The following is a 25547-nucleotide window of genomic DNA, read 5'->3' as shown; positions in this document are numbered from 1 at the left end:
CCGACTGGGATTAGAATCCAGGGTGCCAGCGCCCTAGGCAGAGGATTAGCCTAGAGAGCTGCGGCGCCGGCCCTGGGAACCACTTTTAACTCTGCTCCATTATAGTATTAATTATGAAACTTTCTAAAGTGAAGATTATAATTTTCTTTGTGATTTATACTGTGGGGGAAAATACCTGCCACTGAACTCTCTAATAATGCATTCTAAAAGCATTCCATGTCAAGTCGCTTTATCTATCTATTTAAGAACAGTCAGGAGAGAGAGGGCACTCCCACCTGCTGGTTCTCCCTAACCCTACTTCCACCCCACAAATAGTTGCAGTGGCACTGAACTGGGCCAGGGGCCTAAGTTGGGAGACAGTAACTCAATCCAGGCGTTCCACTTGGGTGGCAGACACCCAGTTACTTGAGTCATTACCATTGCTTTCCAGGGTCTAGATTAGCTGGAAGCTGAAGTCAGGAGCAGCAGCTGGGTATTGAACCCTGGCACTCAGATACGGGATACAGGTCATCGTAATTGTCATCTTAGGCCATCTTAATTGTCATCTAAGCAGATTTCCCCTGCCCTGTGAAGTTACGTTATGCCCCAAACCTGTACTGGTTTAAAAACAAGCCTGTATGGTTTAAGGAGGTGCCAAAGCAAATGAAACTGTCCCTGCTCAGGAGAAGTTATAGTCTCAGAGACATGTAATACATGAAAGAAAGTATATATATATAAGCACAAACCTTCAAAATGGTGTGACAGGTACAACATGAAAATATATACAAGATACAATGTATCACAAAAGTGGAATAATTACTTAGGTTTCACCAAGCAGGAAGACTCCATCTTCCTCACACAAATGTGTTAGGTAAAGCAGAAAATCCAGCTCTCTGCTATGGCCTGGCAAAGCAACAGAGGATGGCCCAAGTCCTTCGGCCCCTGCATCCACGTGGGAGACACTGAAGAAAATCCTGGCTCCTGGCTTTGGAGCTGCTAAGCTCTGACTATTGCAGCTATTTGTGGGGTGAACCAACGGAAGGAAGACCTTTCTCTCTGTCTTTCCCTCTCTCTGTAATTCTACCTCTCAAATAAATAAATAGAATCTTAAAAAAAAGTAAATAGTTTTTTTTTTTTTATTTGACAGGTAGAGTTATAGACAGTGAGAGAGAGAGACAGAGAGAAAGGTCTTCCTTCCGTTGGTTCACCCCACAAATGGCCGCCACAGCTTGCGCTGCGCCGATCCGAAGCCAGGAGCCAGGTGCTTCCTCCTGGTCTCCCATGCGGGTGCAGGAGCCCCAGCACTTGGGCCATCCTCCACTGCCCTCCTGGGCCACAGCTGAGAGCTGGACTGGAAGAGGAGCAGCCAGGACTAGAACCGGCACCCACATGGGATGCTGGCGCCACAGGCAGAGGATTAACCAAGTGAGCCACAGCGCCGGCCCCTGAGGTTTCATTCTAAGCAAGTTAACTGTCTATTTGGGGGGTGGGGAGAGGGGAACCACAATTATCCTCAGAACAACATAAAAATTTAGATTAATTTATTACTCATGAAGTGCAATTTCCAGCAGAAAATAGTGGACATTCAAACAAAACAAAATGTGTAAGGGGAATAGGGAATATGATCTGCATTCACATAAACACAGAGAAACTGATTCCTTGTGAGCTCTGGGGTTTGATTTTGCCAAAGGGGAAAAAAAAAAAAAAACCAAACAAACAAAAAACAACCTTCAAAGCAGCTATTCTAGGCCAGTGCTGTGGCTCACTAGGCTAATCCTCCGCCTGCAGTGCCGGCACACCAGGTTCTAGTCCCAGTTGGGGTGCCGGGTACTAGTCCGGTTTTCCTCTTCCAGTCCTGCTCTCTGCTGTGGCCCGGGAGTGCAGTGGAGGATGGCCCAAGTTCTTGGGCCCTGCGCCTGCATGGCAGACCAGGATGAAGCACCTGGCTCCTGGCTTCGGATTGCGCAGCGCCAGCTGTGCAGCCATTTGGGGGTTGATCCAACAGAAGGAAGACCTTTTTCTCTGTCTCTCTCTCTCTAACTCTGCCTGTCAAAAAAAAAAAAAAAATTAAAAAGCAGCTATTCTAAATGTGTTCATAGAAAGTATGTAAACTCTGAAGTGGAATCTCAAAATATAAAGTATTAAGAAAGCAACAAATGAAAACTCAAGAATGAGAAAGCACACTAACTGGAATGAAAAAATTCAGTAGAAAACACTCCAAAGCACATCACAGAAGAATCAGTAACCTTATAAACAGATCAACAGAAAATAAGAACTTTGAATAGAACAACAGCAAAAGAACATGAAAAGGTGAATAGGTCTATGGGTCAAAGTAATCCAACCCAGTTGCAGCTGCAGTCCCTCAAAAGGAAAAATGAAAAATGTTAAGGAAATAATGGCCCAACATATTCAAACTTAGCAAAAAATTTGTGACAAAGTGAATGGTCCCAAAATAAAGAGTACACTTGGCCAAATCCAAATTAAATTGCTAAAACCCAAAGATAATGCAAACTAAGGATTCTATATCCAGTAAAAGCATGTAAAGGCAACACAGATAAAACCTGGGAGAATTTAACAGCAGCAGAACTGTACCATCAAAGCAAGGGGCTGGCATTGTGGCACAATGAGTTAAGCTGCCACCTACAACAGCGGCATCCAATGTTTGGAGTCCTGGTTCAAGTCCTGACTGCTCCACTTCTGTTCCTGCTCCTGATTGATGTGCCTGGAAAAGTAGTGGAGGATGGCCCAAGTACCTAGGCCCCTGCCACCCATGTGGGAGACCTAGATAGAATTCTAGACTACTCGCTTTGGCCTGGCCCAGCCCTAGCTGATGTGGTCATCTGGGGAGGGAACCAGCAGATGAAAAATCTCTTTCTCTGTCACTCTACCTTTAAGATAAAATAAATCTTTTTTAAAAATTTCTATTCATTAAATAAGCTGAAAAAGGAAGTTCTTTAGGCTGAAGATAAAAATAACACCAGGTGTTAACTAAAGTCCTCAGGAAGTAATGACGAAAATGAGAAGATACACATAATAGCCATAAGTATTCATTTTCTTTCTACTTTAAAAGATAAATGATATTTTAGCATAAAATAACCCATAAATAATATGTAAGTGAATGAACAAAGTTGTATGTCAATAGAACTTATTTCTGGATACTGAAATTTGAATTTCATGTGAAAAAATTTTATTTTGAATTTTTTCAAACATTGCAAAGGTAAAAACTACTCTTAGCTCCAAATCTGTATAAAAACAGGCAGCAGGCCAGCGCCGTGGCTCAACAGGCTGATCCTCTGCCTAGCGGCGCCGGCACACCGGGTTCTAGTCCCGGTCGGGGCACCGGATGCTGTCCTGGTTGCCCCTCTTCCAGGCCAGCTCTCTGCTGTGTCCCGGGAGTGCAGTGGAGGATGGCCCAAATCCTTGGGCCCTGCACCCTCATGGGAGACCAGGAGAAGCACCTGGCTCCTGGCTTCGGATCAGCGCGATGCGCCGGCCGCAGCGCACCGGCCGTGGCAGCCATTGGAGGGTGAACCAACGGCAAAGGAAGACTTTTCTCTCTCTCTCACTCTCCCCGCCCCATCCACTCTGTCAAAAACAAAAACAAAACAAAAAAACAGGTAGCAGGTTGAATTTACCTGCAGGCTTATTTACTTTTTTAAAATTATTTTTAGGTGCCAGCGCTATGGCTTAGTGAGTAAAGCTGCTGCCTGCCGTGCCAGCATCCCACATGGGTGCTCCACTTCCGATCCAGCTCTCTGTTATGGCCCAGGAAAGCAGTAGAAGATGGCCCAAGTCCTTTGGCCCCTGTACCCGCATGGGAGACCTGGAAGAAGCTCCTGGCTCCTGGCTTCAAGTTGGCCTAGCTCCGTTGCTGCCATCTGGGGAGTGAACCAGCAGATGAAGACCTTTCTCTCTCTCTCTCTCTCTGCCTCTGCATCTCTGTAACTCTGCCTTTCAAATAAAAAAATAAACCTTTAAAAAAATTTAATATGCTTTTAAATATTTATATATTTTCATCTATTTTAAAGCAACAGAAAGAGGTCTTTCATCTGCTGGTTTATTCCCCAAATGCCTTCAACAGCCAAACCTGGGCCAGGCCGAAGTCAGGAGTCCAGAACGCCATCCAGGTCTCCCATGTGGGTGGCAGAGCCCTGAACACTTGAACCGTCATCTGTTGCCTCCAAGGATGCATGCAGGAAGCTGGATCGAGAGCAGAGTCACCAGGACCCAGATCAGCACTCCAATATGGGATGCAGGTATCTCAAGCAGCAGCTTAACTCATTGCCCCACAGTGCCCACACCTGGCCTGTGGGCTTTAGATCCTTGGTTTAAACATTTTAATACCATTCATTACAGACATAAATACCACATACATGGCAAATGAAAAACAAAACATAGGGCATAAGTAAATGAAACTATAATGGTGTAAGATCAATGGCAAAACTTTGGAATAAATAAAAACATCAGTGGTTGTCAAGGGTTCAGTGGGGCAGGGAGAAGAGGGATGAACATGCAGAATCAATCAGATTCTTAGGACAGTGAACTGTTCTGTATGACAGTATGATGGTGATCCACAGAATATACACTATTAAGAGTAAACTCTAGGGGCCAGTGCTATGGTGTAGCAGGTTAAGGCCCCAGCCTGCAGTGCCAGCATCCCATATGGACACCGGTTTGAGTCCTGGCTGCTCCACTCCAGCTCTCTGCTATGGCCTGGGAAGGTAGTAGAAGATGGCCCAACTCCTTGGGCCCCTGCACCCACGTGGGAGACCCAGAAGAAGCTCCTGGCTCCTGGCTTTGGATCAGCTAAGCTCTGGCCACTGCAGCCATTTGGGGAGTGAACCAATGGAATGGAAGACTTTCTCTCTCTCTGGCTCTACCTCTCTCTGTAACTCTGTCTTTCAAATAAAAATAGATCTTAAAAAAAATGAGTAAACCCTAATTTAAAAATGGACTTTGGGTGATAATGATGTGTCAAGGTAGTTCACTATAACCAATACACCATTGCGGTGCAGGATGTTGTAGTGGGGGAAGCTGTGCACTCGTGCAGAGAGTGATGAGAATATTCTCTGTTTTCTGCTCAGTGCTGTGGTGAACCTAAAATTGTTATAATAAAAAATAGATTCTATTTAAAAACAAGTTAAACAATTAAAAAATAGCACAGAGGGAGAGAGGAAGGGAATATTATGTTCCTAGGATTGTACCTACAAACCACACTGAACCTGTTAAAAATTAAATATTATAATTTAAAAAAATAGCAGAGTTGGGCCAGTGTTGTAGCATAGCTGGTAAAGCTGCCAATTATGACACTGGTATCCTATATGGGTGCTGATTTGTGTCCCAGCTGCTCCACTTCCAATTAAGCTCCCCATTAATAGCCTGGAAAAAGCAGTGGAAGACAGCCCAAGTACTTGGGCTCCTGCCACCCATGTGGGAAACCTAAAGAAGTTCCTGGCTCTTGGCTTCAGCATGGCCCAGCCCTGGCCATTGCAGTAATCTGGGGAGAGAACCAGTAGATAGAAGATTGGTTTCTCTGTCTTAAAAAAAAAAAAAACCAAAAAAACAAAAACTGGCCCCCAAAATGGATTAAGCACTCCTTTAAGAAGGAAGACATTATTAAATGCCTAAAAAAGAAAGACTCAAATATATTCAGTGTTAAAGACACATATTTTGGGATGGGTGTGTGATAAAATGGTTAAGTCACCACTTTACCCATATATGCCTGGTTCAAGTCCTAGCTCCTCCACTTCCAATCTAGCTTCCTGCCAGTGTGTACTCTGGGAGGCAATAGATGAAGACTGAAGTTATTGGGACCAGGCCACCTATGTGGGAGACTCAGATTCTGAGTTCTGAGCTCCTGGCTTGGGCCTGGCCCAGCTCTGACTGGGGAGTGAATCGGTGAATGAAGTTCTTTATCCATCTGTCTCTGTCTCTCAAATGGAGTGAAAATAAAAAAATTCTAAAATAAAAAAAGGAACATTTTACATACCAAAGATACAAATAGTCTAAAAGTAAAATGATGGAAAAAGAATATTAATATTAATCATCTAAACCCACTGGACACTTACAGAACACCCCCCCCCCTTTTTTATGATTTTATTTATTTGAGTGGCAGAACTACAGACAGAGGAAGAGAGAGAGAAAGGTCTTCCATTCGCTGGTTCAATCCCCAAATGGCTACAATGGCCGGAGCTGGGCTGATCTGAAGTCAGGAGCCTGGAGCTTCCTCTGGGTCCCCTACACAGGTGAAAGAGAGCAAGCACTTGGGCTGTCTTCCACTGCTTTCCCAGTCCATAAGCCAAGAGCTGGACTGCAAGTGGAGTGGCTAGGACACAAACTGGTGCCCATATGGGATGCCGGTGCTGCAGGCAGAAGCTTAGCCTACTATGCCACAGCGCTGGCCCCTAGAACACTTTTTTTTTTTTTTTGACAGGCAGAGTGGACAGTGAGAGAGACAGAGAAAAAGGTCTTCCTTTTCCGTTGGTTCACCCCCCAATGGCTGCTGCAGCCGGTGCGCTGCGCCCATCCAAAGGAAGGAGCCAGGTGCTTCCTCCTGGTCTCCCATGTGGGTATACAGCCCAAACACCTGGGCCATCCTCCACTGCACTCCCAGGCTACAGCAGAGAGCTGGACTGGAAGAGGAGCAACCGGGACAGAATCCAGTGCCCCGACCGGGACTAGAACCTGGGATGCCGGCACCACAGGCAGAGGACTAGCCCAGTGAGCCGTGGCGCCGGTAGGAAAACCTAGAACACCATGTTTAAAAGTTGTACAATACATTTTTCAAGAACAAATGGACTATTTTTGCTAATGAAAGAAAGGTCTTCCTTCCATTGGTTCACCCCCAAAATGGCCACTACAGCCGGCGCTATGCTGATCCAAAGCCAGGAGCCAGGTGCTTCCTCCTGGTCTCCCATGCGGGTGCAGGGGCCCAAGCACTTGGGCCACCCTCCACTGCCCTCCTGTGCCACAGCTGAGAGCTGGACTGGAAGAGGAGCAACCGGGACTAGAACCCGATGCCCGTATGGGATGCCGGCGCCACAGGTGGAGGATTAGCCAAGTGAGCCACGGTGCCAGCCCTGGGCACCAGTTTGAGTCTGGGCTGCTCCACTTCCAATCCAACTCCCCACTGATAGCCTGGGAAAGTAGTAGAAGATGGCTCAAGTGCTCAGGCCCCTGTATCCACTTGGGAAACCCAGATATGGTTCATGGTTCCTGGCTTTGGCCTGGCTCAGCCATGGCTACTGCTGCCATTTGGGGAATGAACCAGTGGATGAAAGATCTGTCTGTCTCTTTCTCCCTCTGTCTCTGCCTTTCAAGTAATAAAAATCAACAGTGGAATTAATCATATCAGAATAAAGTAGGAAAATCATATAATCATCTCAAAAAAAATTAAACAAAATTCAGTATCTATTCATGATAAACACCTCTAATCAAGTAGGAATAGAAAACATTCCTTCAACTTGATGGCATGTAGCTAGAAAAGACAGCTGACATCATACTTTTTTTTTTTTTTTTTTGGACAGGCAGAGTGGACAGAGAGAGACAGAGAGAAAGGTCTTCCTTCGCCGTTGGTTCACCCTCCAATGGCTGCTGCGGCTGGCGCGCTGCGGCCAGCGCACCGCGCTGATCCAATGCCAGGAGCCAGGTGCCTATCCTGGTCTCCCATGGGGTGCAGGGCCCAAGCACTTGAGCCATCCTCCACTGCACTCCCTGGCCACAGCAGAGAGCTGGCCTGAAAGAGGGCCAACCAGGACAGAATCCGGCGCCCCGACCGGGACTAGAACCCGGTGTGCCGGCGCCACAAGGTGGAGGATTAGCCTAGTGAGCCGCGGCGCCGGCCGACATAATACTTTTAATGCTGAAATACTATTGTTTTCCCAGTAAGAACTGAACAAGACTGGTAGGGGTGTCTGCTCATACCAATATATATTGAAGGTCTTGGATAGTACATAAAGAATAAGAAATAAAGGGCATAGAGATTGGAAAGGAATAATGTAAACTGTATTCACAAATATAACCATATATGTGGAAAGCACTAGAAACTAATAACTTTAGCTAGGTTACAGTATACAAGGTCAGGTTATAAATATCTGGGGTAGTGGATTAAGCTGCCATTTGGGACACTCACACCCCATATCACAGTGCCAGTTCAAGTCCTGGATATTAAGCTTCCTATCTGGCTTTCGGCTAACGCAGTGTATCTTGGTAGGCAGCAGATGATGGCTCGAGTGCTTGGGCCCCTGCCATGTGGAGGACCTAGATGGAGTTCCTGGCTCCTGATGTCAGCCTTGCTAATCCTGCTGACATCTGAGGAATGAACCAGCAAATGAGGTATCTTTCTTGCTGTCTGTCTCTGTGTTGCTCTGCCTTTCAAGTAGATGAAAACAAACATTTTTTAAAATACATAAAAATATCTTACAAACTAACAGCAAACAACTGAAGATGAAACTGAATAAAATATCTAGAAGAGGGCCGGCACCACGGCTCACTAGGCTAATCCTCCGCCTGTGGTGCCGGCACCCCAAGTTCTAGTCCCAGTTGGGGTGCCAGAATCTGTCCCAGTTGCTCCTCTTCCAGTCCAGCTCTCTGCCGTGGCCTGGGAGTGCAGTGGAGGATGGCCCAGGTCCTTGGGCCCTGCACCCGCATGGGAGACCAGGAGGAAGCACCTGGCTCCTGGCTTTGGATTGGTGTGGTGCGGCGCGGCGCGCCGGAAGTAGCAGCCACTTGAGGGGTGAACCAACGGAAAAAGGAAGACCTTTCTCTCTGTCTCTCTCTCTCACTGTCTAATTCTGCCTGTCAAAAAAAAAAAAAAAAAAAAGGAAGATCTGTACACTGAAAACTATAAAATACTCTGCTGAAATGTAAAAGTCATAAATAAACGGGGAGATATGCCATGTCCATAGATGAAGACTTATTGCTAACACATAATTAAATATCTCTGACCAATCTATAATCTTCAAAAATCTAATAATAATCCACATAGGTTGTTTTGAAGAGTCTGACAAATGTTTCTTAAATTTACATGGAAATATAAAGCATTTAAAACAAAATTGAAAAAGACAAAGCTGAAGATTGAAATGATCTGATTTAAAGACTTACTACAGGAGCCAGCACTGTGGCATAGCACTGGTTCTAGTCCCGGCTGCTCCACTTCTGATCCAGCTCTCTGCTATGACCTGGCAAAGCAGTGGAAGATGGTCCAAGTGCTTGGGCCCCTGCTCCTATGTGCAAGACCTGGAAGAGGCTCCTGGCTTCAGACTGGCCCAGTTCCAGCTGTTGCAGCCATCTGGGGAGTGAACCAGTGGATGGAAGACCTCTCTCTCTGCCTTTCAAATAAATAAATAAATCTCTAAAACAAAAGACTTACTACAGGGGCCAGCCCTATGGCGTAGCAGGTATAAGCTGCCGCCTGAAGTGCCTGCATCCCATATGAGCGCCAGTTCGAATCCCAGCTGTTTCAGTGTCACATTCTGTGGTTTCATTTACCCATAATCAACTATGATCTGAAAATATTCAATGGAAAATTACAGCAACAAAGAATTCCTTTTTTTTAAAAAGATCTATTTATTTATTTGAAAGGCATAGTTAAAGAGAGAGGATAAAGAGATCTTCCATATGCTGGCCCCCTCTCCCCCCAAGGCTTCCTGTTAATGCAGACTCTAGTAGTAGCTCTAGTATTTGAATCTGTGCTACCCACATAGGAGACCTATATTATGCAGGCCATCTAGGGGAGGGAACAAGCAGATGGGAAGCTCTGTCTTTGTCTCTCTCTATGCCTACTGAATAATTTTTTAAAAAAGAATACACATATTTTAAAGATATATTTATTTGAAAGAGAGTGACAGAGTTTTCTTTTTTTAAATATTTTATTTAATAATTTGAGAGGTAGAGTTACATACAAAGAAAGCTAGAGAGACAGAGAGAAAGGTCTGCCATCCTCTGGTTCACTCCCCAAATGGCCTCAACGGCCAGAGCTGTACCGATCCGAAGCCAGAAGCCAGGAGCTTCTTCCCGGTCCCCCATATTGGGACAGGGGCCCAAGGACTTGGGCCATTTTCTACTGATTTCCCAGGCCATAGCAGAGAGCTGGATCGGAAGAGGAGCAGCCAGGGCTAGAACCGGTGCCCATATGGGATGCCAGCGCTTTAGGTGGAGGATTAACCTACTGTGCCACGGCGCTGGCCCCCCAGAGTTTTCTTTTAATTTTTGAGATAACATTTTTAATTTACATAGTCAAAGGCTTAATGCCCCACTAAAAAGAGTTCAACAAGTGAAAAGAGTAGTTTAGCAGGAATATAGGCAAGGGCTATAAACAGTATTTGGTTATTGTTTATAGAGGGAGAGATCTTCAGTTCACTGGTTCAGTCCCCAAATGGCCACAATGGCTAGGTCAGCCCTGGCAAAGCCAGGAGCTCAAAACTCTATCTGGGTTTCCCACATGGGCCCAAGGATTTGGGCCACCTTCTGCTACCTCTCTCAGGCACATTAGCAGGGAACTGGGTAGGAAGCAAGATAGCTGGGATTTGAACTGGCACTCCAAAATAGGGCCACCGTATGTGATGCCAGTGTTGCAAGCAGCTGCTTAACCCACTGCACCGCAATGCTGGCCCCTAAAAAGAATAAATTTTGATAAACTTTATGCCAGTAAATTTCACAATTTAGATGAAATGGACAAATTCCTTGATAGGCATAAATTACAAAAGTTCATTGATTCAAAAAGTGATAATCTGAATCGCCCTAATTCAATTACTGAAATCAAACAACTAGTGAGCTATCTTGCAACAAAGAAATCTCCAAATGGCTTCACTGGTGACTTCAAATTTTTTTTTTTTTTTTTTTAAGATTTATTTGAAAGGCAGAGTGACAGATTTTGAGGGAGAGACAGGGAGAGAGAGAGAGAGACTGACAAACATCTTTAATCTGCTGGCTCAAGTGCCTATAATAGCCATAGCTGGGTGAGGCCAAAGCCAGGAGCCAGGAACACCAACTGGGTCTTCCAGGTGCTTGGGTCCCAGACACATCAGCAGGAATCTGGACTGGAAATGAAGGTAGCCGATGGCTCAAGCAGCTCAGTAAAACTAGCACCCAATATGGGATGAAGGGTCCTAAGATATGGTAAATGCCACTGAGCCACAACACCTGTGCCATTCATCCAAACATTTTTTTTTTAAGATTATTTATTTGAGGGGCTGGCACTGTGGCCTAGCGGGAGAGGCCACAGCTAGTGGGTGAGGCCACTGCCTGTAGTGCCATATCCAATATGCGCGCCAGTTCAACTCCTGGCTGTTCCATTTATGATCCAGCTCTCTGCTATGGCCTGGGAAAGCAGTAGAAGATGGCGCAGATCCTTGGACCCCTGCACCCATGTGGGAGACCTGGAGGAGGCTCCTGGCTTCAGATCGCCACAGCTCTGGCCATTGTGGCCAGTTGGGGAGTGAACCAGCGGATGAAACATGTCTCTGTCTCTCTCTCTCTCTGCCTCTCCTTCTCTCTGTGTAACTCTTTTTTTTTTTTTTTTTTAAAGATTTATTTATTTGGGGCCGGCGCTGTGGCACAGTGGGTTAACTCCCTGGCCTGAAGCGCTGGCATCCCATATGGGCGCCGGTTCTAGTCCCGGCTGCTCCTCTTCCAATCCAGCTCTCTGCTATAGCCTGGGAAAGCAGTAGAGGATGGCCCAATCCTTGGGCCCCTGCACCCGTGTGGGAAGACCTGGAGGAAGCTCCTGGCTCCTGGCTTCGGATCGGCACAGCTCCAGCCATTGCAGCCATCTGGGGAGTGAACCATCGGACAGAAGACTTCTCTCTCTCTACCTCTGCTCTCTCTGTGTAACTCTGACTTTCAAATAAATAAATAAATCTAAAAAAAAAAAAAAAAAAGGATTTCTTTGAAAGTCAGAGTTACACAGAGAGAAGGAGAGACAGAGAGAGAGAGAGAGAGAGGTCTTCCATCTGCTGGTTCACTCCCCAATTGGCTGCAATGGCCAGAGCTGCACCAATCCAAAGCCAGGAGCCAGGAGCTTCTTCTAGGTCTCCCACGCAGGTGCAGGGGCCCAACGACTTGGGCCATCTTCTACTGCTTTTCCAGGTCACAACAGAGAGCTGGATTGGAAGTGGAGCAGCCGGGATTCGAACCAGCGCCCATATGGGATGCTGGCACTGCAGGTAGTGGCTTTACCTGCTACCCTACAGTGCCGGCCCCAACTCTGACTTTTAAATAAATCTTTAAAATAAATTATTTATTTGAAAGGCAGAGTAACAAAGAGTGGAAAGACTGAGAAAGACATCTTCAATCCACTGGTTCACTCCCTAGAAGACCACAATGACCAAAGTTAGGCCAGGCTGAAGCTTGGAACTCTAACCAGTCTCCCACAAGCGTGGCAAGGGCGCAAGTACTTCTGCCATCTTCTGCTACTTGCATTGGCAGGGAGCTAGATCTGAAACAGAGCATCTGAGATTCAAACCAGCACTCCAATATGGGATGCTGGCATCACAACTAGAGGCTCAGGCCACTATGGCACAACCCTAGCCCCTGAATAAACATTTAAGGAAGAAATATTATCAACCTATTTTACTTCCCAACCCATTTCATTAGCTAGCACTACCCTGATACTAAGTAGAAAAACTATTTTCTAACTCTTTTATGAACCAGAGGAAAAGAATCCTTAACTATGCATTATCAAATTTATCAAGCAATACATGCAAAGCCATTGTAATCATGATTAAGTGGAGTATATACTATGACAATTAAGTTTAACATTTCAAAATCAATTAGTATATTTCACCATAATAAAAGAAAAAAAAAGAGAAAATCCATATCATGACCAAAACTAATAGATGCAGATCAATTGTGGAAAAAAATCAACAACTCATTCATGACTGACACAATCAGCAGACTAAGAATTCTTCAAGTTGATGAAAAAGCCACGTAACTAATCCCATACATAATAAAGACTGAACGTACTTTTCATCTAAGTTGAGCATAAGGCAAAAATGTCCTTTCTTACAATTTCTACTGACAGTTGCACTAGAGGTTCAGACAGTATACTCAGATGAGAGAAGTTTTAAAAATATATATTGGAAAACAGAAGAAAACCAGTCATTATTCATACTTGACAGGATCGCCTATGTAGAAAATCCTGAGAAATATACAAAAAAATTACTAGAATAAGAGTTTGTAAAGGCTGTGTACATCAGTATACAAAATCAATCGCAGTTTCATATACCAGCAATAAAAAATTGGATACTGAAATAAAATGAATACCATTAACAACAGTATTAAGGAATAGTATATAAAAATCTTTGCAAGATTGCTACATTGAAAACATTACTAAGAGGATTTAAAGAAAACTAAACATGAGGAGATATGCATCATGTTCATGAATTGGAAAACTATATTATAATTAATGACTTTTTATTACTGAATGTAAATTGTTCATGGGCATTTAAATATTTGCCTCCCTTAATGGATTAACTTTATACATTCCTCTAAGGTGCTATGGGTCTGATGCCATCAGCATAAGGTGAAACATTATTTTTTTTAATATTACCAGTACAGAATTTCCAATTTGGGATGATTAAAAAAACAGTCTGGAAATGTAAGAATTCATAAGAGGCCAGTGTTGTGGTGAAGCAGGTAAAGTCACCGTCTGCAATGCCAGCATCCCGTATGGCACCGGTTCATGTCCCAGTAAATCTTTAGAAAAAATAAAATGAAGAAGTGGTGATGGTTACGTAACATTATTGATGTTACAATGTACTTCATGGCACTGAATTATACACTTTAAAATGGTTAGAATGGGGGCTGGCGCTGTGGACAGTAGGTTAATCCTCTGCATGCGGTGCCGCTATCCCATATGGGCACCGGTTCTAGTCCCAGCTGCTCCACTTCTGATCCAGCTCTCTGCTATGGCCTGGGAAAGCAGTAGAAGATGGCCCAAGTGCTTGGGCCCCTGCACCCACGTGGGAGACCGGAAGAGGCTCCTGGCTCCTGATCAGTACAGCTCCAGCCATTGCAGCCATTTGGGGAGTGAACCAGCGGACTGAAGACCTTTCTCTCTGTCTCTCCCTCTCACTGTCTGTAACTCTACCTCTCAAATAAATAAAATCTTTAAAAATAAACAAAATGGTTAGAATGGTAAATTTTATATTATGTATATTCACAACAATAAAAGTAAAATAAAAAAACACAAGGAACACAAAGATATATAAGCAAGCCCTGGGGTGAGCATTTGGAGAATTGAAAAGAAGTGAAGTTTCCAATAGGAAGACAAGTGATCATCATGAGATAGGTACCCAAGTACAGATGGTATCCCTGGGCATGGAGGGCACTGTGGTGAGGAACAATATTAGCTGTAAACAGGATAAGGGCTGGGGCCACAACAAAGAACAGGATGGTGAGAAAGAGATCATGAGGGGCCAGTGCTGTGGCACAGCGGGTTAACGCCCTGGCCTGAGCAACAGGCATCCCATATGGGCACCAGTTCGAGAACTGACTGCTCCACTTCAATCCAGCTCTCTGCTATGGGCTGGGAAAGCAGTGGAAGATGGCCCAAGTCCTTGGGCCCCTGCACCAGTGTGGGAGACCTGGAGGAAGCTCCTGGCTCCGGATCGGCGCAGCTATGGCCGTTGTGGGCAACTGGGGAGTGAACCATTGGATGGAAGAGTCCCCCCTGCCTCTCCTCTCTCTGTGTAACTCTTTCAAATAAAAATAAATAAATCTTTTTTTTTAAAAAAAAAAGAGAGATCATGAGATAAATCTCACATATGTTCATTAGTATATATGGAATATGGAGGTTGGATGTGTGGTTTTGACTCTGCACAGAAGTTTAGGTTTAAAATTGTTTGTGTATCATTAGAATGATAGTGGTAGATTATGAATAGAGAACTGGAGACTTCAAAGAGAAGAGAACTAACACATATCTGGAGAACACCAATATTTAGGAAGTTCAGACATAAAGATCAATTTTCTGAATGAAAAGGAGAGTAGTATCTTGGAAACCAAGAACAGAATATTTCCAGAATTATACTCCTAGTTCAGAATGATGGCCTGTGTATATACAGTTACTTCTGCATCCAAATATAAAATTAGAATAAATTAAAAAATAGGGATAAATCTTTAATATTATTAGTATGCTGGAAAAGAAACCATTGAAAAGCCACAGATTTTTAGGAATCACTGGCAGCTGAGAAAAAAACTGAAGGACCAAAGAAGAGAAACAAAATTCTCAGTTCTTTATGCAAGCTGCTGATCACATCTCAGTCCTCAAAGACTTAAGCCAAGATTTCTTGCCACACACTAATGCCAATCTATCAATTTCACCTCCATCATTACTCAGATCTGTGGATGTAATAGAGGTTTATGTCATTTTTATCCACACAAGACAAGTTCATTCAGTAATACATTCACATTTAACTCAGTAATACATTCACATTTAAATGCATTTTTGCCCCAACACAGCTTTTGGAAAAAGACTGCAAAACGAAATGGAGACCAGTTTTGTCCCCATTTGAGTGGAGGAAGATTTTAGGTGGGAGGTTGGTAAGAGGATTTGGGTAAGAAAGGCAAAGGCCCAAATATGGTTTTTAAAAAAACTTTTTTTTTTTTTTTTTAATTTATTTACCTGAAGAATTACAGAGGGAGAAGGAAAGACTGAAAAAGATCCTTCATCTGCTGGTTCATTCCCCAAATGGCCACAACAACCAGGGCTGGGCCAGGCCGAAGCCAGGAGCTTCTTCCAGATCCCCCACAAGGTTGCAGGGGCCCTGGGACTTGGGCCATCCTCCGCTCCTTTCCCAGGTGCACTAGCAGGGAGCTGGATTAGAAATGGAGCAGCCAGGACTAGAACCGGCACCCATATTAAGATGCCAGTGCTACAGGGCACGTCTTAACCCGCTGCACCACAGCGCTGGCCCCACAAAACAAACTTTCAGAAAGGAAAGAAGAACCATCACCTCACCTGATCCATGGTTTTGAGATTTTCAGAGATTACCAGTCTTTCCTTTGGGGTCCTCTTTAGAAAAGGGTGGTTCCTAAGAAGGTAAAACCAAGATAAGAAAAAAGCCACATTGAGACCACACATCTTACGACTTACAACTCAACTAAAATTACTTCCTTTTTGGTTCTTATCTACTTTGCACATCTTACATAAGTATAGGGGGAAGAATGAGCTAGAAAAATCCTGTTTCATCCCCAAAGCCAGAGATACAGGCTCCTGGGATAGCAGGATGGATTGGGGGCAAATTCCTGTTCACTCAAAAACCATCTTTTCTCTTTGAAGCATCCTGTTATTAACTGCTTCCAAGCTGCTCTCTACTAAGGCTAGACTATTTTTACTGCCACCAATAACAGGTAGGAACACCTGTCACCCTGAGGAATACTATTACTACTGATCTCTTAGCGCTTGCCTATTTAATAGGTGTAAACTTTGTTTCTGGTTTTCAGTTTTCTTGTTATAATCTTCCTTTCATAAAAAAGCATCTTTAGTTTCTTATGAATGTCTCATAATGTGTTTCATTTTTCTATTAGGTTATTTTTATCTTCTGGATTGACACAGAACTTTTTAAAAGGAAGTTTGTGGTATGAATTGTGAATTTTTTCAAAGTTTCTCATTTGACTTTGTTTTTCCCATGCAAAAATACTATTTGTAAAAGCATTTTGCCATTTGATATAGCTATGTACTCAGTAATGTTTCTTCACTTGTCAAAACTGTTATCTCTGTCATTCACTTTCTTTCCTTTATATATCTGAGTAAATATGGACTTCATAGCTGGTTCCATGATCTGTTAACTGCCATAATCACTGTGCAGTTATTAAAAAGTTAAAACATATTTTAGCATTTACTAGGGCTACTTACCCCAATTTTTCTAAGAATCTTAGAAAGCTCAAATATATTACTGAGATTTTAATGGAACTGCATTAAATGTTAAGAGTTTTAATATTTTATCATGTTATATCTTCTTGTTCTTTTATTTGGCCTTTTTTAAATGTGTGATTTTTTTTTTTTTTTTTTTTTTTTTTTGACAGGCAGAGTTAGCGAGAGAGGGAGAAGGGTCTTCCTTCCGTTGGTTCACTCCCCAAATGGTTGCTACAGCCGGTGCGCTGCACCAATCTGAAGCCAGGAGCCAGGTGCTTCCTCCTGGTCTCCCAAGCGGGTGCAGAACCCAAGCACTTGGGCCATTCTCCGCTGCCTTCCCGGGCCACAGCAGAGAGCTGGACTGAAAGAGGAGCAACCGGGACAGAACCAGCGCCCCAACCGGGACTAGAACCCGGGGTGCTGGCGCCGCAGGTGGAGGATTAGCCTAGTGAGCTGCGGTGCTGGCACCAAATGTGCTTTTTTGAAAACACATTTTTGGTCGGCGCCGCGGCTCACTAGGCTAATCCTCCACCTTGTGGCGCCGGCACACCTGGTTCTAGTCCCGGTCGGGGCACCGATCCTGTCCCGGTTGCCCCTCTTCCAGGCCAGCTCTTGGCTGTGGCCAGGGAGTGCAGTGGAGGATGGCTCAAGTGCTTGGGCCCTGCACCCCATGGGAGACCAGGATAAGCACCTGGCTCCTGCCATCGGATCAGCACGGTGCGCCGGCCGCAGCGTGCCTACCGCAGCGGCCATTGGAGGGTGAACCAACGGCAAAAGGAAGACCTTTCTCTCTGTCTCTCTCTCTCTCACTGTCCACTCTGCCTGTCAAAAAAAAAATTAAAAAAAAAAAAAAACACACATTTTTAAAAAAGAATCACTCCCTTTGTATCTCATATTTTTAAGAGCTGCTATAAATGAAGCCTTTTTGTTCAAAGTCTTAAGTCTTATTTGAGTATGCATGTGTGTGCGCACACACACACACAAATTACCCATATACATACCTGTGAAACCTGTGTGATCTGTTAATATTTTTCCCGCAGCCTTCTGGGTTTTTATCATTCTTCATTTTTAATGGGATAGTAACTTGGAATTCTACCTCAGTCTCAGCTGATGTCCCAAAGATGGTGACTGAAACAAACTTCTAGAATCCCTCATTCTAAAATAGGGCCTCCTAAAGCTATTGACTATAAAGTTTTGCAACCATTAATTCACATCTTGCCTCAAGAGGCTGAAGAGATTGGTGGATAACAGTGTCTCTTTAGGGAAGTAAATTACTTTAAAAACATTGTCGGGGCCGGCACTGTGGCAGCATCCCATATGGGTGTCAGTTCGAGTCCCGGCTGCTCCATTTCTGATCCAGCTCTTTGCTATGACCTGGGAAAGCAGAAGATGGCCCAACTCCTTGGGCCTCTGGACCCATGTGGGAGACCTGGAAGAAGCTCCTGGCTACTGGCTTCAGATCGGTGTACCTCTGGCCATTGCGACCAACTGGGGAGTGAACCAGCAGAGGGAAGACCTCTCTCCCTCTCTCTCTCTACCTCTGCTTCTCTCTGTTTAACTCTTTCAAATAAATAAATAAATCTAGAAGGAAAAAAAGTCTCACAAATCTGTTAGCCATAACTATAAAATAAATTATTGTTGGGGGTGGAAAAGTGGAGACCCCCTCAGACCCTGAGGCCACTAGGAACCAAAGGTTTGAGCGAGTTCTTGGCTAAAATGTACATATTCCCAGGATTTGGAGAGTAAAGTCACATGGTGGCTAATTCTCACCTGAGCATTAGATGAGGATTCCGTGGATGGAGGCTGCCTGGGTTGTCTTGGATCCTCTCCAACTGGACAAATAAGACCCAACAGCGTGTGTGGGCCACAACATGCCTACAGGAAGAGCTGAGGTGGCCACTGAGAAGTGTCCCGGCAGCAGCTGTCTCAGAAGAGATGACCTACACTGAATTGTAACAGCACCAGTCTTGTTAGCTGCTGCTTGTCCCTGACTTTGGACATGTCTTCCCTTTCCCAGGTCCCAATCCACCTGAGCTGGAGATAAGCCACCTAGAGAATAAAGGGAAGACAAAACAGAGGTTGGGGAATCAGAGAAGAAACTGATGATGTATCTCTTCACCCTACAGCAGCAGAGGGAGAAAACTTCCGCCCTCAGAACAAGTTTGATTACTACAGTGAGCATTTTATTTAGCTAAATGGCTATTATGAGGCTGATTTTGCTTAAATGTTCAACGGATTTTATATTTTTCTTACAATAATGAATGAAGAAGTGATTGAACCTCCCAGAAATTCATCCAGCAGCAGAAAACAATAAGTCACCCAAACAGAAAATTTGGGAGTGGCAGTTATGGGAGAAAGTGTTTGTGTGTTTGCAATGCTGTTGCACCTATTTCAATATATTACTGCTCAATTTGGGGTTTCCCATATTAGATCCTACCATCTGAAAATTATTTTACCTCTTCCACTTCATTTGAAAACCTTCTGCTTATCTTGCCTAATCGTCTCAGAGTCAAATTCTCTGGCATATAAAATGACTGATATCCTGAGAATCTAACAATACATACTAACTTCCTAGCACCCAGTTTCTCAAGTACTCCGTTTTCAGTCACAAATGGGTCACATCCAGGGTCCTCATGGATTATGCACACTTCAAAAGTAAAACATATTCACGGCTGTAACAGCCATCACCCATCACACAGTCATAATTTCACGGGCCTGCATCCCACGCAGAATCTCCAAAGCCCGTAATACACTTACACACAAAATTTCATTCAGATTCCCCAGTCTCCAAGGCCAAGTACAGTCCCCAACACAGATCGACTTGCGCCGAATCTAAAACTTAGATGTGCGCAGAGACCCTCTCAGTTCTAGAACAACCAATTCCATAATGTCACAAAGAGTAGCAACCGCTGTCCCCGCCCCTCCCAACCAGGACCCCCGAAACTGGGCGCTTGCCGGGGGTCAGGCCCGGCGTCCGGCGCTGGGGTTTCCTCGCGGGGCGAGAAACGGACAAAATTCCCGCCCTTGCCTGCTCGCCATGCCTCGGACGCCGGTTCCAGCTCCGCGCTCCCGGCTACCTTTGCCGCCTCTTTCCCTCTTCGCCGCCTCTAGGGCCGGGCTCTCGCTTTCCTCCTCGGCCTAACTTCCTTCTTCCCTCCTTTCTCTCTCCCTGGCGCAGGTTCCCGCCTCTCTCGCCGGCCGTCCCAACGGAGCCCACCATCACCCGCCTCCTCAACAGGAGGTCCCAAAGCCTCACCTTCGGCCGGGGCCAGCAGCCTGCGCCTGCGTACTCTCGCGCGGACGGTACTTCCCAGAGGTCTCTGCGGTGAGAGCCGCTGAGTCGGGGCTACGCGCGCTTTCTCCACATCCGGGGTTTTTCCGGTCTTGGACTACGCTTCCCACAGCTCCCCGCGCCGTCTAGGCGCCGCTCTGGAATTTGAGTTGTGTGATTCTGAGGGCTGACTGGAGTCTGGGTGCGCCAGGCGCTCGCGGTGAGGAAGTTCCTAGCTCTCGGGACGCGGCCAGGGCGTGCGTAGGCCAAAGCTCAGGCCTGTGTGTGTGCGTGTGTCGTGTGTGATGTGTTTGTGGACCTGATGAGGCAGGAGTGTGCGCGCGCTGACAGACCGTGACGGGTGCGTGACTGAGACGAGTGTGCCTGCTCGGACGCAAGACCTTTTGGGTGACTGCGGTCGGTCGTCTTGTGGGGTGTGTGACACAACCACCATGGATGCAAGAGGCTTTTCATTAGGTGACTGTGTAACAGGGTAGAGCTCCATTTCTACAATTCCGAGTTTAATGTTGGGTCTGAGGGGTCTGTGGAAGATCTCTAAGTGTCGGTCTGCCTGTGAAGACTCCTCTAGATGACTGTGATAAACAGATGAAGCCTGGCATGAGTTGTCTGTGTCAAGGCACTTCCGGCCTGCTGTTTAATACCGAGCGGGTGTCCGTGGAGCGAGTACCCGCCTATGAAGCGGGTTGGAATCTGTACCTCTGAGTTCCCTCCTCCTCCTTCTGCTTTATTGCCATATGGACCTCAGATGCAGAGAAATGGTCATCCAAAGGGAATTCAGATATTTGAAGTGATAGAATAAAGGTTGCAAACGGAAAAACCCACAACTGGTTTGGGAATGAGGCTTTCAGAGTTGGAAGTGGTCCTTGGGCAAATCCCAGGAAGAAGTAATTAGGAGAGACTAGGAGTAGGAGTCGGGCCTGAGGACCTCCCGGGAATTCTCTGAAGTCAAGTTTCATGTCTCAAAGCCACATCAGTTCCGGAGCTGTCTCCCCAGGAAACTGCTGCAAATTTGGACAAAGTTTCTAGGCCTTTATATCCGTGACCTGCCCTTTTCCTTGGGTACTGAGAAGGCTTAGCGGTACTCTCATCTCTCTTTTACTTCTAAGTATGTGTGTGGTCGATTTTGAGAACTTGTGAGTTGAAGAATTTCTTCCAGTTTACCAAATGCCTCATGACTCCCCACTGTCTCTTTTCCCTTTCCCCGTTCCCTGAAGTTGATTGAGAGAAGAGCCCTGAGAAAACAAACACTGAATACAGCTGAAAACCAAGGTCAGAGTCCGTTGCGCCCTTTTTATGTTCTCTCCGCTTTTGTTTCTCAGAAAAGGGAAAATTTGTTCTAAAATGCTAGCCAGCGCTTGGTTGGGTAGGGCCTTGTGATGTGCTTTTGCTCTTGTCTTTTTTTCTGCTTGAGCCCACCATGTGCCTGAAGGCTAAGGCCAGCTTGCTTAAAGACAGAAGACTATGGAGCAAGAGGTCCAGCTTTAAACAACAGAATTCAAGTGATTTAGGTGACATTTGAGATTTCCAGAACAAGGCTTGAGGAGGTCTTGCAGCTTTTGCTCTTGTCTTTTTTTCTGCTTGAGCCCACCATGTGCCTGAAGGCTAAGGCCAGCTTGCTTAAAGACAGAAGACTATGGAGCAAGAGGTCCAGCCCCCAGAATAATGAATTTTTTTTAAGACACAAACTTTTGTCATGGTTACATAGTGGCAGATAATTGTGACAGTGTTTAACTTTCCATTTTTATATTTTTATATATTGATCAGACAGTGTTGTGGTGACTACTGGTACTGTTATCAAAGGAATTATATGCTAAGTTGAAAAAGCCAATCTCATAAGGTTATAAACTGAACAATTTTATCAATAGATCATTCTTAAAATGACAGAACTATAGACATAAACAGATTAGAGACTGCCAGGAATTGGGAGGCAAAGGTGAAATGATTGTGCCTATAAAAGAATAACATAGGGGTGTGCTTGTAATAGAGCTGTTTTAAATCATTATGGTGGTGATAGCCAAGTGATTCTATACATGTGATAAAAGCAACATATACAAAGGGTGCATATACATAGGGCACATTTAAAACTGGTAAAATGTGAATAAGGTCTGTGATTTGCATCAATGCTGATATCATAGTAATATACGATGCTTACATGAGATATTATCATTGGGGGTAACTAGGTGAAGGTTATGTAATATCTCACTGTATTATTTCCTCATGTACATCCATAATGATTTCAAATTAAAATGTTGAAATATAAGCACATAGCTATTACAAACAGTTTGCCACTTGGCAAGAAATAAAATTAGACCTATACCTAAAAGTAAACTCCAAATACATCGGGGATGTAAATGTAAAATTGAAACCATACAAGTCCTAGAAGAAAGCATTAGTGATTCTTCTTTAATCTCAGTGTAGGAAAAAGCTTTTTGTGACTCATAAAATAGATGTAGTAAAAGAAAATATTGAGGCCGGTGTTGTGGCATAGTGGGTAAAGCCACAGGCTCTAGTGCCAGCATCCCACGTGGGTGCTGGTTTGAGTTCTGACTGCCCCACTTCTGATCCAGCTCCTTGATAATGCACTAAGGAAGGCAGTGGAAGATGGCCCAAGTCCTTGGGCTCCTGCACCCCATGTGGGAGACCTGGAAGAAGCTCCTGGATCCTGGCTTTGGGTCAGCCCAGCTCTGGCCATTGCAGCCATCTGGGGAGTGAACCAGTGGCTGGAAGATCGCTCTGTCTCTGTTGCACTCTCTCTCTCTCTCTCTCTCTCTGTCACTGCCTTTGAAATAAATAGATCTTTAAAAGAGAGAAAGAAATATTTGAAAATTACAAATATTGAAATAATTTGATGACATTAAAAAGCCTCACCATTATTATGATACAATATTTACAAGACACATCACAGATTATAGGGGAATAGTCCTGTATTAGTTTGCTAGGGCTGCCATAACAAAATATGAACTGGTTTAGTGCAGAACCTTGTTTTGTCCCAGTTCTGGAGGCTGAAGTCCAAGATCAAGGTATCACTAGTTTTGGTTTCTCCTCAGGTCCCCTGTTTGGCTTGTGGATGACCATCTTCTTGGGTCCTCATGTGATCTTTTCTCTGCATGTATCTGATATTCTTCTCTCTGTGTCCTAATCTGTATATATGAGGATACCCGTCACTTGGGTTGGGGCCCACCATTTTAACTTGATTACCTCTTTAAAGGCCCTGTCTCCAAGTAACCACATTGTAAGGTTACTTAGGACTTCAGTATATGCATTGGAAGGGAGGGTGTGTGGAGCAAATAAGTGTACAACAATTGCTATTTTTTTTTTTAAATCTTTAAAGGTGAGGGAAAGACCAAAAAACTGCCAAAAGTTGAGTAAAAGACAGGAACAGATAGTTCACAAAAACTAAGTATGATGGCCCATGGCAGAGCAACTGGCACAACCGTCTGGATCGGTTGCAGAGCTTGCTTTCACTCCCAGGTCCTTATCAAAACTCACAGCTTTTGGGGTCACTCAGTAATTGGCCAAAGTGACACTCCCAAATGAGGACTATTTTGCCTCCAAAATCCAAAGAGGCACAGTAGGTGTTGTGCCACCTTTTTGGTTGTAGAAGGGGCCAGATTTAACAATGCTGCCCTTCATTTTAGAAGGCTATCTTGCCATGTACATCACTAACCCCAAGAAATTTCACTGAAGTAGAAAGCCTATGAATTTTTGTTGAATTTATATGTCTTAGTTGTTGTTACTTGTTCACTATGCCCAATCAGCATAATACAATTAATAAGTATTATATAATATTCATATCATATAATATTCATATTATATTAACATTCATATTAACATATATTAATAATATATTAATATATAATTATATATTATAATATATAATAATTTATCAATATAAATATATAAATTATATATAGTTATATATTAATATATAATTATAGATGTAATTAACATACTAATATAATTAATATTAACATTCATATTATGTGAATATTATATTACTTATATATTAATATTATTTATATTATATAATGATACCTTATGGATGAACAAAGTAATCAGGATCCCTGAGAACTAAATTATGACCTATGACTAGAGGACTGACATACCCTTGAGGTAGCGCACTGAAAGTGTATTACTATCCTTGCAGTTGCAAGTACACTGCTTCTGGTGGTCTTATTAATAGGGATGAAGAGAAAAGCATTTGCCAGATCAATAGTTGCATACCAGCTACCAGAGGATGTGTTCATGAAACCACATCTACTTCAGCATTGCAATTTGAGTCACCACCTGATTAAGCCTAAAACAATCTATTGTAATCCTTCAATATCTGTCTTTTGTACAGGTTAAACAGGCAAGTTGAATGGGGTCCTGGTATTGAGGGAATAGGGTTGTGGGGCTGAGGGAATCACCACCCTCAAGTCCTTAGTGATAGCACTTACCTCTGTAATCCCTCCAGGAGTGTGGTATTGCTTTTGGTTTACTATATTTCAAGGTAGAGTCAATTTTAGTAGTTTCCACTTAATAGCTCTCCATTTCACAGGTCACAGAATTGTGGGGACTCTGCCGGTTCGTAGTATGTCTATCTGAATAGCATTCTGGCACTGGGGAAATAACTTGCAGAATAGGTTTGGGGACCCATTGTTAAGACAGACGGAGCAGCCGGCGCCGCAGCTTAATAGGCTAATCCTCTGCCTTAGGCGGCGACACACCAGGTTCTAGTCCCGGTTGCCCATCTTCCAGGCCAGCTCTCTGCTGTGGCCCAGGAGTGCCGTGGAGGATGGCCCAAGTGCTTGGGCCCTGCACCCCATGGGAGACCAGGAGAAGTACCTGGCTCCTGGCTTTGGATCAGTGTGGTGCACTGGCCGCAGTGCGGCGGCCACTGGAGGGTGAACCAACGGCAAAGGAAGACCTTTCTCCCTGTCTCTCTCTCTGTCCTCTGCCTGTCAAAAATAAAAATAAAAAATAAGACAGACTGAGCTAAAATTCTACTGGTCACCTAACCTATACAAGCCCCTACTCTGTGTGGTAGAACACAGTGATGTTTTGGGTCTCCTGCAATTGGTGTCAGTTCAGAGCCAATGTGTAATAATGCCTGAATGGTCTGATTTTTTGCCTTTCTTCAATGTAGTCACCCTGCTAAAAGCCATAGGTTCTCTTAGGAAGGCTCAGAGAAAGATGAAGAGTATAAATTTGTGGAGGCTTTATACACAAGGGGACCTGGCTATCCTTCATCCAGAGGCTTCTGGGTATGAACCCTAGCTCAAGTCTGAGAATTCATTAAGGAAGCCTGGCTTTCTGATTTTATGATTCAAGTTAGGCTTTTATTCATCTGACCTAGAATGCTTCCACTTAGACAACTCAAGTAGGAATTTAGTAGATTTTCTATTCTCTTTAACTCTCACCAAAGGATACCAACCATAT

The 25547-nt window shown here is 44.3% G+C and overlaps 2 protein-coding genes across 8 annotated transcripts in view; one reads left to right on the top strand and one right to left on the bottom strand.

Moving 5' to 3' along the window:
• The window catches only part of ZNF146 (zinc finger protein 146), a 59952-nt gene extending 51740 nt beyond the window's left edge, over nt 1-8212 (top strand). Inside the window, exon 3 of the transcript XR_009864410.1 lies at nt 8192-8212. The gene's annotated coding sequence lies outside the window, so the exon portion shown is untranslated. The remainder of the gene's footprint in view (nt 1-8191) is intronic.
• Nucleotides 1-20174, bottom strand: part of ZNF567 (zinc finger protein 567) — a 29820-nt gene extending 9646 nt beyond the window's left edge. For 2 of the 7 annotated variants that reach the window (XM_062176175.1, XM_062176173.1), the window contains exons 1-3: nt 18605-18622; nt 15938-16010; nt 13529-13674 (exon numbers count right to left, since the gene is read on the bottom strand). Coding sequence is in view for 3 of the 7 variants with exons in the window: in XM_062176170.1 (XP_062032154.1) it covers nt 4067-4171 (105 nt within the window). In the remaining 4 variants the exon portion in view is untranslated. The other 5 variants (XM_062176172.1, XM_062176171.1, XM_062176174.1 and 2 more) reach the window with 5 other exon arrangements.
• Between the last annotated feature and the right edge of the window lie 5373 nt (nt 20175-25547).

This window comes from Lepus europaeus, chromosome 19 (genome assembly GCF_033115175.1).
Source record: "Lepus europaeus isolate LE1 chromosome 19, mLepTim1.pri, whole genome shotgun sequence".
Lineage (NCBI taxonomy): Eukaryota > Metazoa > Chordata > Mammalia > Lagomorpha > Leporidae > Lepus > Lepus europaeus.
Note: the sequence above shows the minus strand (reverse complement) of the source record. Positions and strands in the feature narration are given on the sequence as shown.